This window comes from Epinephelus lanceolatus, chromosome 7 (assembly GCF_041903045.1).
Source record: "Epinephelus lanceolatus isolate andai-2023 chromosome 7, ASM4190304v1, whole genome shotgun sequence".
Taxonomy (NCBI): domain Eukaryota; kingdom Metazoa; phylum Chordata; class Actinopteri; order Perciformes; family Serranidae; genus Epinephelus; species Epinephelus lanceolatus.
The window spans coordinates 3,906,710-3,919,009 of NC_135740.1; the positions used below are offsets into that span (position 1 = coordinate 3,906,710).

General features: G+C 40.7%; 1 protein-coding gene across 1 annotated transcript in view; it reads left to right on the plus strand.

Moving 5' to 3' along the window:
• Window positions 1-6,023: 6,023 nt before the first annotated feature.
• Window positions 6,024-12,300, plus strand: part of fbxo38 (F-box protein 38) — a 38,838-nt gene continuing 32,561 nt past the window's right edge. The window contains exons 1-2 of the mRNA XM_033632989.2: window positions 6,024-6,144; window positions 10,199-10,436. Of these exons, the coding sequence (XP_033488880.2) occupies window positions 10,264-10,436 (173 nt within the window). The 5' untranslated portion in view covers window positions 6,024-6,144; window positions 10,199-10,263. The remainder of the gene's footprint in view (window positions 6,145-10,198; window positions 10,437-12,300) is intronic.

Consider the following 12,300-nt stretch of genomic DNA (forward strand, 5'->3'; position numbering starts at 1 on the left):
GTGTTGCTAGACCTTACTCACCTCTTTCTGCAGGCGATCAAAGAGAAAGGCCTTTTTTAAGGTTCTTTATGTCTGTGGATATGTACCTTATACAACCCCACTATCCCTTTTATAACTGCAGCTGCATTGTGTCTTCTTATCTCCATCAGATTCCTGTGAACTCACAATTGACACAAACACAGTGAACACAAACCTCAAACTGTCTGACAACAACAGGAAGGTGACTCGTGTAGAGGAGGATCAGTCATATTCTGATCATCCAGACAGATTTGACTTCTGGCCTCAGCTGCTGTGTAGCACTGGTCTGACTGGTCACTGTTACTGGGAGGTTGAGTGGAGCGGACTGGTTTCTATATCAGTGAGTTGCAGAGGAGTCAGCAGGAGAGGAAAGAGAGAAGACTGTGTGTTTGGAAGGAATCGTTGGTCCTGGAGTCTAAACTGTTTTAATAGTGGCTACTATGTGTGGCACAATAACAGAGAAACACTCATCACCTCCTCCTCCAGCTCCCCAGTCTCAAACAGAGTTGCTGTGTATGTGGACTGTCCTGCTGGCACCCTGTCCTTCTACAGAGTCTCCTCTGACACACTGATCCACATTCACTGAACCTCTTAATCCTGGTTTTGGATTCTGGTCCAGGTCCTCAGGTTCCTCAGTGTCTCTGTGTTCTCTGTAGGATAGAGAGTCTGTCACGGCTGAAAAGATAGTTGAGTCAGGAGGATGCGAATGATGTGAGTTTGTCCTGAGGGTGGCACTGAAGAGAAGATTATAGACTCATTAACATCCTGGGTTTTCTTCTATAACTGTATAGCTGCAGAAATCAAATGTGGCTGTTGTTTCTTTTTTTTTAAACACAGTTAAAGGGAAAGGGTTTTAATGACTAAAATGAACTTTAAGTCTTAGACTGAATTTATCGAGATTATCTCACAACCCTATATTCCATATGTATGGGGATGGACCCCCACCGCCTTCGAATTTTCAAACAATGATGTTTGTGTATTAGGAAAAAAATGCCATTATTTAGTTGAATAGTTATGTACTAATTGTTATAAATGTCCTCTAAATAATAAAGTAAATGAAATAAATAAGATTTAAATGTTCTTAAATAATCCTAAAAAACAGTCGTGTGCAGCGGCTGCAGCTCCATGCTCCTCCTCTCCTTCTCTGCGGTCTTTGCACATCGCATGTTCGTGCTGCACCAAACCACATTTTAGATTTCTTTAAATGAACTGTCAGAGCTGCACTGTGGGAGTTGTAAGTATTATTTCAAGTTAAGTTATGGTTTTTAGAGACAATTGCAGTTGGTAAAGCAATTTAGCTTTAGTCTCCGCTTGCATCAGGCCACCAATTTAACCAGGCAGTTCAGAGGTAGGCGGTTTGATTTTACACCAGACTAGCTTGCTAGCTGCTACTTAATATTGTGTTATTGCCTAAATTAGACTGGCTGTATTTAGATGTTTTAATGGTGGATTAATTTCACAACAGTGACAAACAATGCCACAGCTTGGGGCAAACATGATGTGAATGCTACTCTGCAGGTTGCTTGATTTGCATGCGTTAAGCGGGATTTATAGTTGTGCAGCAGGTCTTACAACGTTGGATACGCACATGGCCTGCGCCATTGTGAGCATTTATACTTGTGCAGTGGTGTGTCGGTGTCACTCTGCAGTTAAGCCTGATCTATGGTCCTGCGTTAAATCAACTACGTACCTACGTTGTAGGGTACGTGGCTACGCAGGAGGCTCGCCGTAGCCCCTGGTGTAGCCTGACGTGCACCTCCCAAAAAATGTAACTACACGTCGAGGCGACGCAGACCCAGCGCAGACCGAGAGGGCTGTGATTGGTTTGCTTGGTAGCAACGCATTTCCGGTTCTGTATTTCCAGATTGCACCATCCCCGCCATCTTTAAACATCTTCTGTTGCAATGTAGATGTTGCAGTATTAACATACTTTCTTCGACATCCAACAACTCCAACTCCAGCAAGATTCTCTCTCTCTCTCAGTCGCCATTGTTCACTGTGACCGGAAAAGCCGGAAGCTAAACAAAGAATCAACTAGAGATGACGATAACCATTCAGGAAAGGAACACAACCCCGGTGTATTGCACCGCGATGAAATGGAGTGACGGAGAAGATCGAAGGGTTCACAACGGCGTCACGGCAACGGCGTCATGGCAACGGCGTCACGGCAACGACGTAGGTACAACGTAGGTACGACGTAGGTACAGCGTAGGTACGTCGTAGGTACGCCGCAGGACCATAAATCAGGCTTTACACCTCCAAAACATTAGTCAGTGGCGGGGTTTCTGTGAAGTGCTGTGAAGTTTAGTTGATTCAAAACACATATTAAACATAGCTGAATAGAGACAATTTCAAACACAAGTACACAAATCAGCTTCACTATCACTCACAGCATTCATAGACAAAGCATTTGCTTTTTTGCTGGACACATTTTCCCCACAACTACAACATGCTAACATTATTAGCGCAAGTCTATGGCATTTTACATTGTATAAATTAGCCTAGCGTCCTCTGGATGGTGAGACGCCACCCCTGGTTATTCTAGTCATAGCTACAGGGGGAAGACCAGGCCTGTCTGCTTTGGCTGCCTGTGGTACCATCTTTCGTGCTCGGGCCAGATGCAGGTAAAATGATCCAGCAGAAGGCCCCACCAAGTGCTTCAGCTTTAGTGATGGGATTTCTCGTTCACTTGTGAGAGCCGGTTCTTTGGCTCTCATTCACTTTGAAGAGCTGGTTCAAAGATGCGGTTCGTTTGTTTGTTTTTTTTTGTTGTTGTTTTTTGCTGTGTGTGGACGACGATGAATTGCATTGCTGATTTATCGCATCACGTGATATTGTAATGTGGACCCAGAATAGACTCCACAGATATAAAGTTTGGTGTAGCCATAGCAACGGCCTTTATAAACAACAAGCCTGTCAATACATGCAAGTGCTAGCAGATAGTGGGTTAACTTTAGTGAACGAGCCGAGTCTTTGAACCGGCTATCTGAAGTGAACAAGTGAGCAGCTGCACTGTCTTTCTCCCTCACAAACTAGTCTCTCTCAACTTGTTACGGATCAAATAATCTGAAATGAATGGATACAGAGTAAATTAAAGCAAAAAAACAAAGAAATTAGGAACTGGCTCGTTCACTCTAAAAAGCCGGTTCACTCGTTCACTTCAAAGAGCCGGTTCAAAGACTCGGCTCGTTCGCAAACGTCACATCACTATTCCACTTCACTCAGTCCTGACGGCTCTCGTAACCCAGCCCCTCCTTGCCACCTCTCAGAAAAGCACCTGTCCGGAGAGACCCTTGGGGTGGACCCCTGGGTGTTGTTCTGTGTTTTGAATTTTAAACAGTTGCTGTAGTGCCACCATCAGGACTAGTGATGGGATTTCTCGTTCACTTGTGAGAGCGGGTTCTTTGGCTCTCATTCACTCTCGTTTTTGTTTTTTTGGGGTTTTTTTGCTGTGTGTGGTCGTCGACGAATTGTATTGCTGATTTATCGCATCACGTGATATTGTAATGTGGACCCAGAATAGACTCCACAGATATAAAGTTTGGTGTAGCCATAGCAACGGCCTTTATAAACAACAAGCCTGTCAATACATGCAAGTGCTAGTGGATAGTGGGTTCATTCGTGAACGTCACATCACTAATCAGGACTATTGGCCCCTGATTCATGTTGAAAAAATTTAGCATGGGACTGGACCTTTATGCCAAGCTTGGTTTATTTTCATGCATGGTAAATTAAATTCCTTGGAAGGAGGAGAAGGAGTATATTGGCAAACACAAGAGGGATAGGATTTGTATCCCTGGCTGTGGGACCACACATGTGTCTGTTCCAACGTTACTATGCTTCAATTTTACTTCAGATCATCCATTATAATCTGGGTGAAGATGAGAAAAGTGTATTCTTTCCTACAACAAAATTTACAGGGAGATACATGTTATTTCAGACTGCATTTTCGGTCTGTCACAAACTGTGCCCGGCCTATAACAGGTGATCAATACTATGTTCCTGCAATACCGGAGGCTGCAGTTTCAGGACCCCACTTCTGGGACCGCATTTCTAGGATCCTAGATTTTCGCGTCAGCGCCACCTAACGAATTGGATGACCATAGGCTGCAGTTTCAGGACTGCATTTCTAGGACCCTAGTTTTAAAGGTTATTCCACCCAAATATTACTTTGTTTAAGCACTTATAGTTTTAAAGGTTTATTCTACCCAAACCCTAGTTTTAAAGGTTTATTCCACCCAAATACTACTTTGTCTAAGTACTTATATTATTCAACTTAAGCAATTTCTGTAAGTAGCATAATTTACTTATTACTTATTACAAATACAGAATCACATGCTAAGACCTTCACAGTTACTACATCAAAAAACAGATATTTGAATGGTTGGAGAGACGGAAGACACAATATATATGAGTAATGGAAATCATTTATTATTTCAACTTTTCACAACAACATTTTTCACACACACACACACACACACACACACACCAGGGCGAGTGAGAGATTATCTCCTGGTTACATCATCAACTCAAGTGATGATGACTCAGGGGTCCTCTGGAAGCCAATCAGAGTTGGCTGTACAGGTGAGGCTTCCATTCGTAATCCCTCAACATTAAGGATTTATATTGCTTCAGTATTGCCACAAAAATAGAATAACATTGACTGTCTAACAATGCAACTTCTCAACCAAACACACGCTAATTACATCAGCCCTTATTTATCAGGCAAACACATGACCTGCAATTCAACTGTTAAACAGACACGTGGCCATTTCGCCTTAATCACCCCCATCTTACTGAGTAAAATGAAACCTAGCAAGTGTGTGCAATCGAATGGAGAGGTGGGATAGCAGTTCAGTAGTGTAAGAAATGAATCAGGATCAGTAGTTACAAGTCACAAAAAAACACAAAGAAAACTGAATTGTTTATGTCACGAGGCCCAAGAACCCATGGGAACCCATGGAAATACAGCTGCCTCTATGGTTTCCTCTTCTAGAGACAAAGACAAGACAACCGAAAAAACACAGAAATAACATGTTATTGACATCTGACTTTTCCTGGCCCTTCAGTGTTCAAACCCCAGATTGTGAAGTAGGTAACATCACTACCTACCAATGTTCCCCCTTCTTTCATCAAGTGTTTGTGTATACCTCAACTAAATTCCTCCACTTAACTGAAATAGTAAACAGAGAACATAATCACTGCTTTGTTAACAGAAGTATTGTTAACACTGGTAAAAAAACGGTAAATTAAATAACATTACCACTTCTTAATTAAGGTGATAATTAGTTAACCAGGTAAGTAAATATTAGATAGTAGATTCTCTACTTACCTCTGATTATAGAGTGGCCCAGAGAGGAAGACCTGCTGAGCCTCCTGTACAGACACATTCTGCAGCACTGACAGGCCATATATGATGGCCTACCCAAAGAAAATGAATAGTTTTTAAAGACTATAATCTAATACTATTGTACCAGTACACAACAGAAAGCCATTATACATGGGTCTGTACACAAGTAACATGAACACAGTAGCATGAACACGCACAAATACTTTACATTAGGCCTACCTCTGGAAACAGAACACTAAACATGAACTGCACTTCATCTGAGTAGCTCAACTGCGTTAGTGTCATTTGCAGTAGTTTCCTTCAGATAGGCGTACAGTATGTCCTGCTGTTCCTCACTGTCGAGGTAGATTGTAAAATGTCTACTCACACTTCAGCTAGCAAACAATAACTTTGTAATTTTTGTAACAGAAAACAATTCTTAATTAACATTTAGTTACTCACACTCATATCATCCATCTTTCCGCTCAGAAATGCGGTCAGTGGTTATCCAATTCCGTAACGATAGGTCGCGCTGTCGCGAAAATCAAGGGTCCTAGAAATGCGGTCCCAGAAGTGCGGTACCGCAGCCTCCGGTATTGCAGGAGGGAGTCCCCCTCCCTTACAGTAGGAGGCGGTATGGACCTTTTAGGTTGATTTGCAATCCGTCAAATGACACAAAGAAGAAGAAGAACAAGTGATAGAGCGCAACATGAGCATAACTCTGTGTTTAGCAAATGTGCAGCACTCACAGGATGGCTGAAGAGCAACATCACAGCAGCTTGGATCGACAAATGCCGGTAGGTTGGCACCACTGCTAAATGCTCTGTTTAAGACGATATAGTGTGAGTCAGTGTGTCTGCTGTATTGTTTACTGTGGTGGTTTTGTCTTTGTGTACACTGTTAGCTGCGGCTATGCTAACTAGTAAGCTAGCTTTGACAAAGACCAGGTTGAACTTTCTATTGCATGATAACGTTAAGCGAGTGTGGCAGGTGTGGAATAATGGGGCTGCTTCAGTTTTAATAGTAGTCCTCACATTGGACATAAACGTTAAAATGACACTTGTTCGTCAACAAACGTAGTGTCGTTTGTCAGTTGACTTGCACAAACATGGAGAATGCTGTTTATCTTTTAGTGATTTTGCTCAAAGCTTCCCAGCGGAAGTGACATGTATTAAATACCTTACCATGAGTGAGTTGGTTTACTTTTCAAAGATTTTACCTACACAAATTCGCATTGAAAAGAAGCATATCTGGAGAGTGAATTGACTGACATCAGTTAAAGGCACAAAACTTCGACCAAGTAAGCTCGTGCTGTTGTGTTTACAGGCGTAACGTTAGTTAACTTGTGCACGTGCTGTAACGTTAGACCGTGTCTAATGTGATCTTAACACGAACAGTTGCACAAGAAAGATGCTGAAGTATAAAGTCAAAAAGGTTACTGATTAGCTGGTGAACACAGTTTAGTATCAGACAGCTGAAGAGCCTGGTGATTCTCTGTAGAGTTGGTGGAGACCTAAACAGAGCGAAAACTGCTTACCTGGGGGATCTTTAGGTTAATGCTTGTTGTCCTTAGCTTCTGTCATTGGGGATCAATTGGGGACATGGACACCAGCAGAGACAATTAATGTGCAGCAATGTCCAGGCAGCCTGACATTAAAGGGAAGTAGTGTTGCACGGTATACCGGTACTAAAATAGTACTGTGGTACTAGAGTATTCCAAACAGTACTATACTGCATTTGGAAAATACCGGTACTTTGAAATTGATTCAATTCATTAATTTAGTTAATTTATTTTACTCATTTATGCACACAAACGCCTTTCTTGTTCCTATTGGAGCACAGATTGCACAAGTGGTGTGTATGACAACACCTGTATCAACATTCGCAGCTGGCGCATGTGAAAAAAGACAAGAGAAAGTCTGCCTCACAAAGGGAGACAACACGAGACAACACGAACTTGGTGAAACATTTGAGCAGCCAAACCATGACGTCCGTACCGAGGTACTGACAGAACCATGATTTTTTTGGTACCATTACACCCCTACTATTTATTGTTCTAAAGGTTTGTATCCAAAAGGACTTTTCCTTAGGAAAAGTACCGAAGAGTATCGAAAAGTATCGAAATTCATATTGGTATGGGTACCGAAACAAAGATTTTGGTATCGTGACAACACTAAAGGGAAGCATAAAGAGAATGAGAATCGCAGAGCATTCTGGGACGCCACCGCCTTTTTTTGGAGGATAGGGTATGTAGCTAAGGCAAGCCTACAGGAACACAGCTGGGCTTTGAAGCCAATTTGACATAAGGGCCATATGATGGAATTACAGGAGCTCCCAGACTAGGGCTGCAATTAACGATTATTTTCACTGTCAACAAATCTGTTGATTATTTCTTCGATTAGTCGACTAATCGTTTTATCGGAAGATGTGTTAAAATGTTGAAAAATTTTGGTCTGTCTTTCCCAAACCCCTAAATTATGTAATCTAATGTCTTGTTTCGTACTCATGCCAAAGAGTTTTAGTTCACCCTCATGGAGAGTGTGTAAAGCTGCCAATATTTGAACGTAAGAAGCTGCAATAAGAGTATTTTGGGGTACTTTTATAGTACTTTTCTATGAAAAATGACTCAAAACGATTAGTTGACTACTAATATAGTCACAGATTATTTTAATAGTCGATTAGTCATCGATTAGTCAACTAATCGTTGCAGCTCTATCCCAGACCTTAATGTTTTCCCAATTTATGGATGTTTTTAGTGGCTGTTCTTCTTTGAGTTACCTGCTAACTGCCGTTAACTGCTTTTGGAATCTCCTGCAGTAAATTGTAGGGATGCACGACATTGAGATTTTTTGCTGATATCTGATATGCCAATATGTAACAACTGATTTGACTGATAACTGTTACTGATATCGATATATCCACTTTTCCCCGACCTAATTTTAGTGATCATGAAGTCTCTTTTGTAGTGAAATTAACATCATAATAAGCATGTAACTCTTAATGTGATGGCCCACCAGCAGATGGAGACATAAAATTAAATACCTTTCAATGTTATATTCATTTATTTTGCAAAGTAAGAAGAGCATGTTGGCCGATTCTGATAGTTGATTTTAAAGCCAATATTGGCCGATATTGATGATGTTCCGATATTACCAGCATGTTGGCCGATTCCGACATTTAATTTCACAGCCAATATGCCGATATACCAATGATGTGCCCAGTAATTTTATACTCGCGCAGCAACTTTCACTGGAATGAACAGAGCACACATACTAGTGCGCACATATTTTGGCAATCACTGATTTGACTGTTTGTGTTTCAAATCTTATTCACAGAGTAGTGTTTTGTGTTAGTTCAGTAGTTCTTTTTGACCCTTACATCAAACAGTCTGAGGATAGCAGCCGTACCCTTATCCTCCAAAAATGGCCGACTTGATGATGATGACGCATTCCCATTCCTTATTCAACTGATGACATTGGAGGCAGGCAGTGATCATAAAATGTCAGTCATGTGTAAAGGGAGCTGAATAATCAGGAAGACTCTATAGTGCTTAAACATTCTCCTGAATATGTCCACAGACTGTAGCAACTGCCAGGATACTAGTGTGCATGTGTCCTACTCTCTGTGTGCTTCTTGTTTGTCTTAAATGTCTTCTTGTGTCCATATAAGATGTGTGAGAGAGGTGCAAGCAAAAGGAGGATAAAGGAATTAAGGAAACACATTTTTAATGAACTAAGATGTTGTTTCCTGGCAGCTGTCATCTGGAACAACACTAGTTTTTGATGGTCATGGCACAGCTGGATCAGCTAACAGTCTGCAGGTGTCACCAGCTCTGCGGTATCTTTTGATGTCAGTGTGAAGTAAAATTCAAATAATAATAAGGGTGCACAGTTATCACTGTCCCTGCTGCAGTTGTTACTAATGTCCTCCCATGTAAAGCCTATGCATGTTTCCACCTAAAATTAATAGTATCCATCAAGCATCATCACATGCATTAAAACCTGCATTCTGATCAATCACATTAGTTTGACGTTGGATTTCACTGCTCAGACACTGAGTGAAAACCAACCAGACATTTCTACTGACAGCAAGGTGTTTCTTGAATGTATTGTATGCATCAGCATTTATTGATATTCTTCTTGCAAATAATTTAGAATCCAGATTATGATGAGTGTTTTTTTTTTGTTTGTTTGTTTTTTTAATTATTTATTTTTCAGGAGAATAGAAATGCTTTAGCCTAAATACAGCCTATCTCACAGTGGAATGTATATTTTTACCTAACTCAGAGAAATGTTACAAATTACCTTAAGAGATAATGACAGTGTGTTTCTTTCTGAAAGACATCAGACCCTCCTCCTCTACCAGAATATGATATTATCCATGACACATCTTAAAAGTAGAAATCACAGAATCGGATCGTACTGGAGAATGCTGAGGGTTGTTTTATGTTTTTTTTGATGGTCAAACATACAGTTAACACAAGTTCACTATTTAACAAATAAAATGGAGAAGTTCATCTGAGCAAAAGTACATCTGAGCTGGTGTATCTTGTGGTTATGTGGTTTCAGCCTGATCAGCTGCAGTGTCCTGTCACTAACTCGTACATTAAAGAGGTGTGTCAGTCTTATGAATCATTTCCATGAAGGATGGTCCTGTTAATCCATGCTCATGCCTCCTCTGGGCAGAAATAAGGGAACTTAGACATTTTTTTTTTTACGACAGACCAGATCAAATTTCCAGGTGGCATGAGGAAGATAAAGTAAGGCAAATGAGAGGCACCCCCTGTCTTTGTATCCTCTTCCCTCAATCCCATTAACTGACTAACACCTTCCTCTGTCATATTGTGTCCAGAACTAAGGTTCATGCTTGGGAAATAGAGCCTCCAGGCTGCAGGAGGGAGGAAGTACGGTGTGTATATGTGTGTGCGTTTAAGCCTGGGCAGTGACGCACAAGTGATGGGTCCAAGGAGGAAGGCCTCTAAGCTCCAGCCTGTGGTGGGCAGCAGTGGAGGGGAACTGGTCCTGAGACCTAGTGAGCCCAAAGACTACATCAATGAGCTGTCCCATGAAGTCCTCTGTCATATATTCAGGTACACTGCACTACACCTACACTTTGTACTTTACAATATATTCTAGGGCTGGGTCAGGTTCTACAGTATCCATGTGTTTTTATGGTCATGTGTCTTATATGACCATTACCATGAGTAAGATGTCAACACCATGCCTAAGACTGTGTACAAGTAAGGAGACAGGTGATATTAGGGCTGGGCGATATAACGACTATGGACGATATATTGATATATTTTCAAGCAAGATATAAATTTAGACAACATCGTTCATATTGATATAGGGTCAAGTTGCATTACGTAACACCTACCAGTGTGCACCTCTCCTCTCTCACACTCTCTGCACAGCTCCACCTCACTCACTCACTCACTCACTCACTCACTCACTTACTCACAAGCTCTTCAGCAACACTAAGAGCAGTGTTGAAGATCAAGTTATTTTTATTTAATTTTATTTTCTACATAGCGCCAGCCTCATGTTATTTAACTTATTTACACGAAGGCATGTCATTTCTGTCTCTACATGGTTGTGTCTTTACAACTGTCCTCTGCTTAGGGATGGGCGATATGGCTGAAAAGCATATCACGATATAGCTGGTTCATATTGATCGATAACGATAATTATCAATCATTTTTTTCTAACCTATTTAAAATAAGGACCAGGAGAAAATAAATACATTTTCACACATTTATTTTAAACTCAATAGCTTTCTTCTGGTTTCAATCACAGTCATCTGTCAGGGCACACGGAGGAAAATGTGATGTCAACACAACCATTAGAAAACACTCAAATAAATGAACATACACAAGATGGTTCAAAAAACTACTACTCCACTACTAAAACTACTTTTCCTTGCTATGCGCACTCATTCTTACTACTCATCCACGCTGTGTTGTGTTCAGTGTTGCCAGATCTTGGGAGAGAAACAAGCAACCAGGACCAGCAACCAAAATTACTTTAAAAATACATTATATTTACTGCCCTTGAACTCTTTCTAGCCGACCAAAAACGTGGAAAGAATAAATGCTTGAATGAAAATGAAAGTAAAGAAGTTGCATATAACGAGCCATGTTACTTTCACTGTAACAGTGCTGGTATGCTGAACAAGATCTGAATGATGAGTACATATTTCACACAGAATCTGAATCTGCACACTGCCTTTGAACCATCCCACTCTTGAAGTCCAATCTTTTAATCCCTTCTCTTTCTACAAATCTTTATTGTATTCTTTCCATATTTCGCCCACTTGTCAGCGAAATAGTTAAAGAACCTCAATTTAAATGTGCAAAGTCTCATTGACTGACCGTCACCGGGTCCAAACCTGACCTGAGCCCGACGCAGTTTGTTACCTGACATAGTGATTGTTATGGACAGTGTGTAAATGACCATCAAAAGACTGCTGTTACGCACAGTCAAACACGCTGCTCGCACAGCAGCGCAGCACTGTACATTTTCAATTTAGATTTTTCATTTGTTATCCGCTATGTGCATACATAAGATTATTAACCTAAAGACAGAGATTGAAATTATTTTCCAGCACTAGATTCATTTGAAAGGCCATGGAAAACAACTTGTTAACTCTACCCACAAAGATTTTTAATTGTTCCAAACTGCAATGGATTTAGGCATACCTGATACTTTTATACCCATGTCATAGTTTTGTGGCCAGTGGTGCAAACCTTTAAATCTCTGAAGCTCCAGTGCTATGAGCAAAACTTTTAATGTACAGCCCTGCTATTTATTTTATATAATTTTCATTTACATGTGCAGTGCAGCTGTATATTTTCAAATGGGGAAAAATCCCTGTCTTAGCATTTTATTTTGATCAGTCTGTTTTTATAAAAGTGCTTGTGACATCTTAAATGTGGCTTTGACTCGCAACTGAAA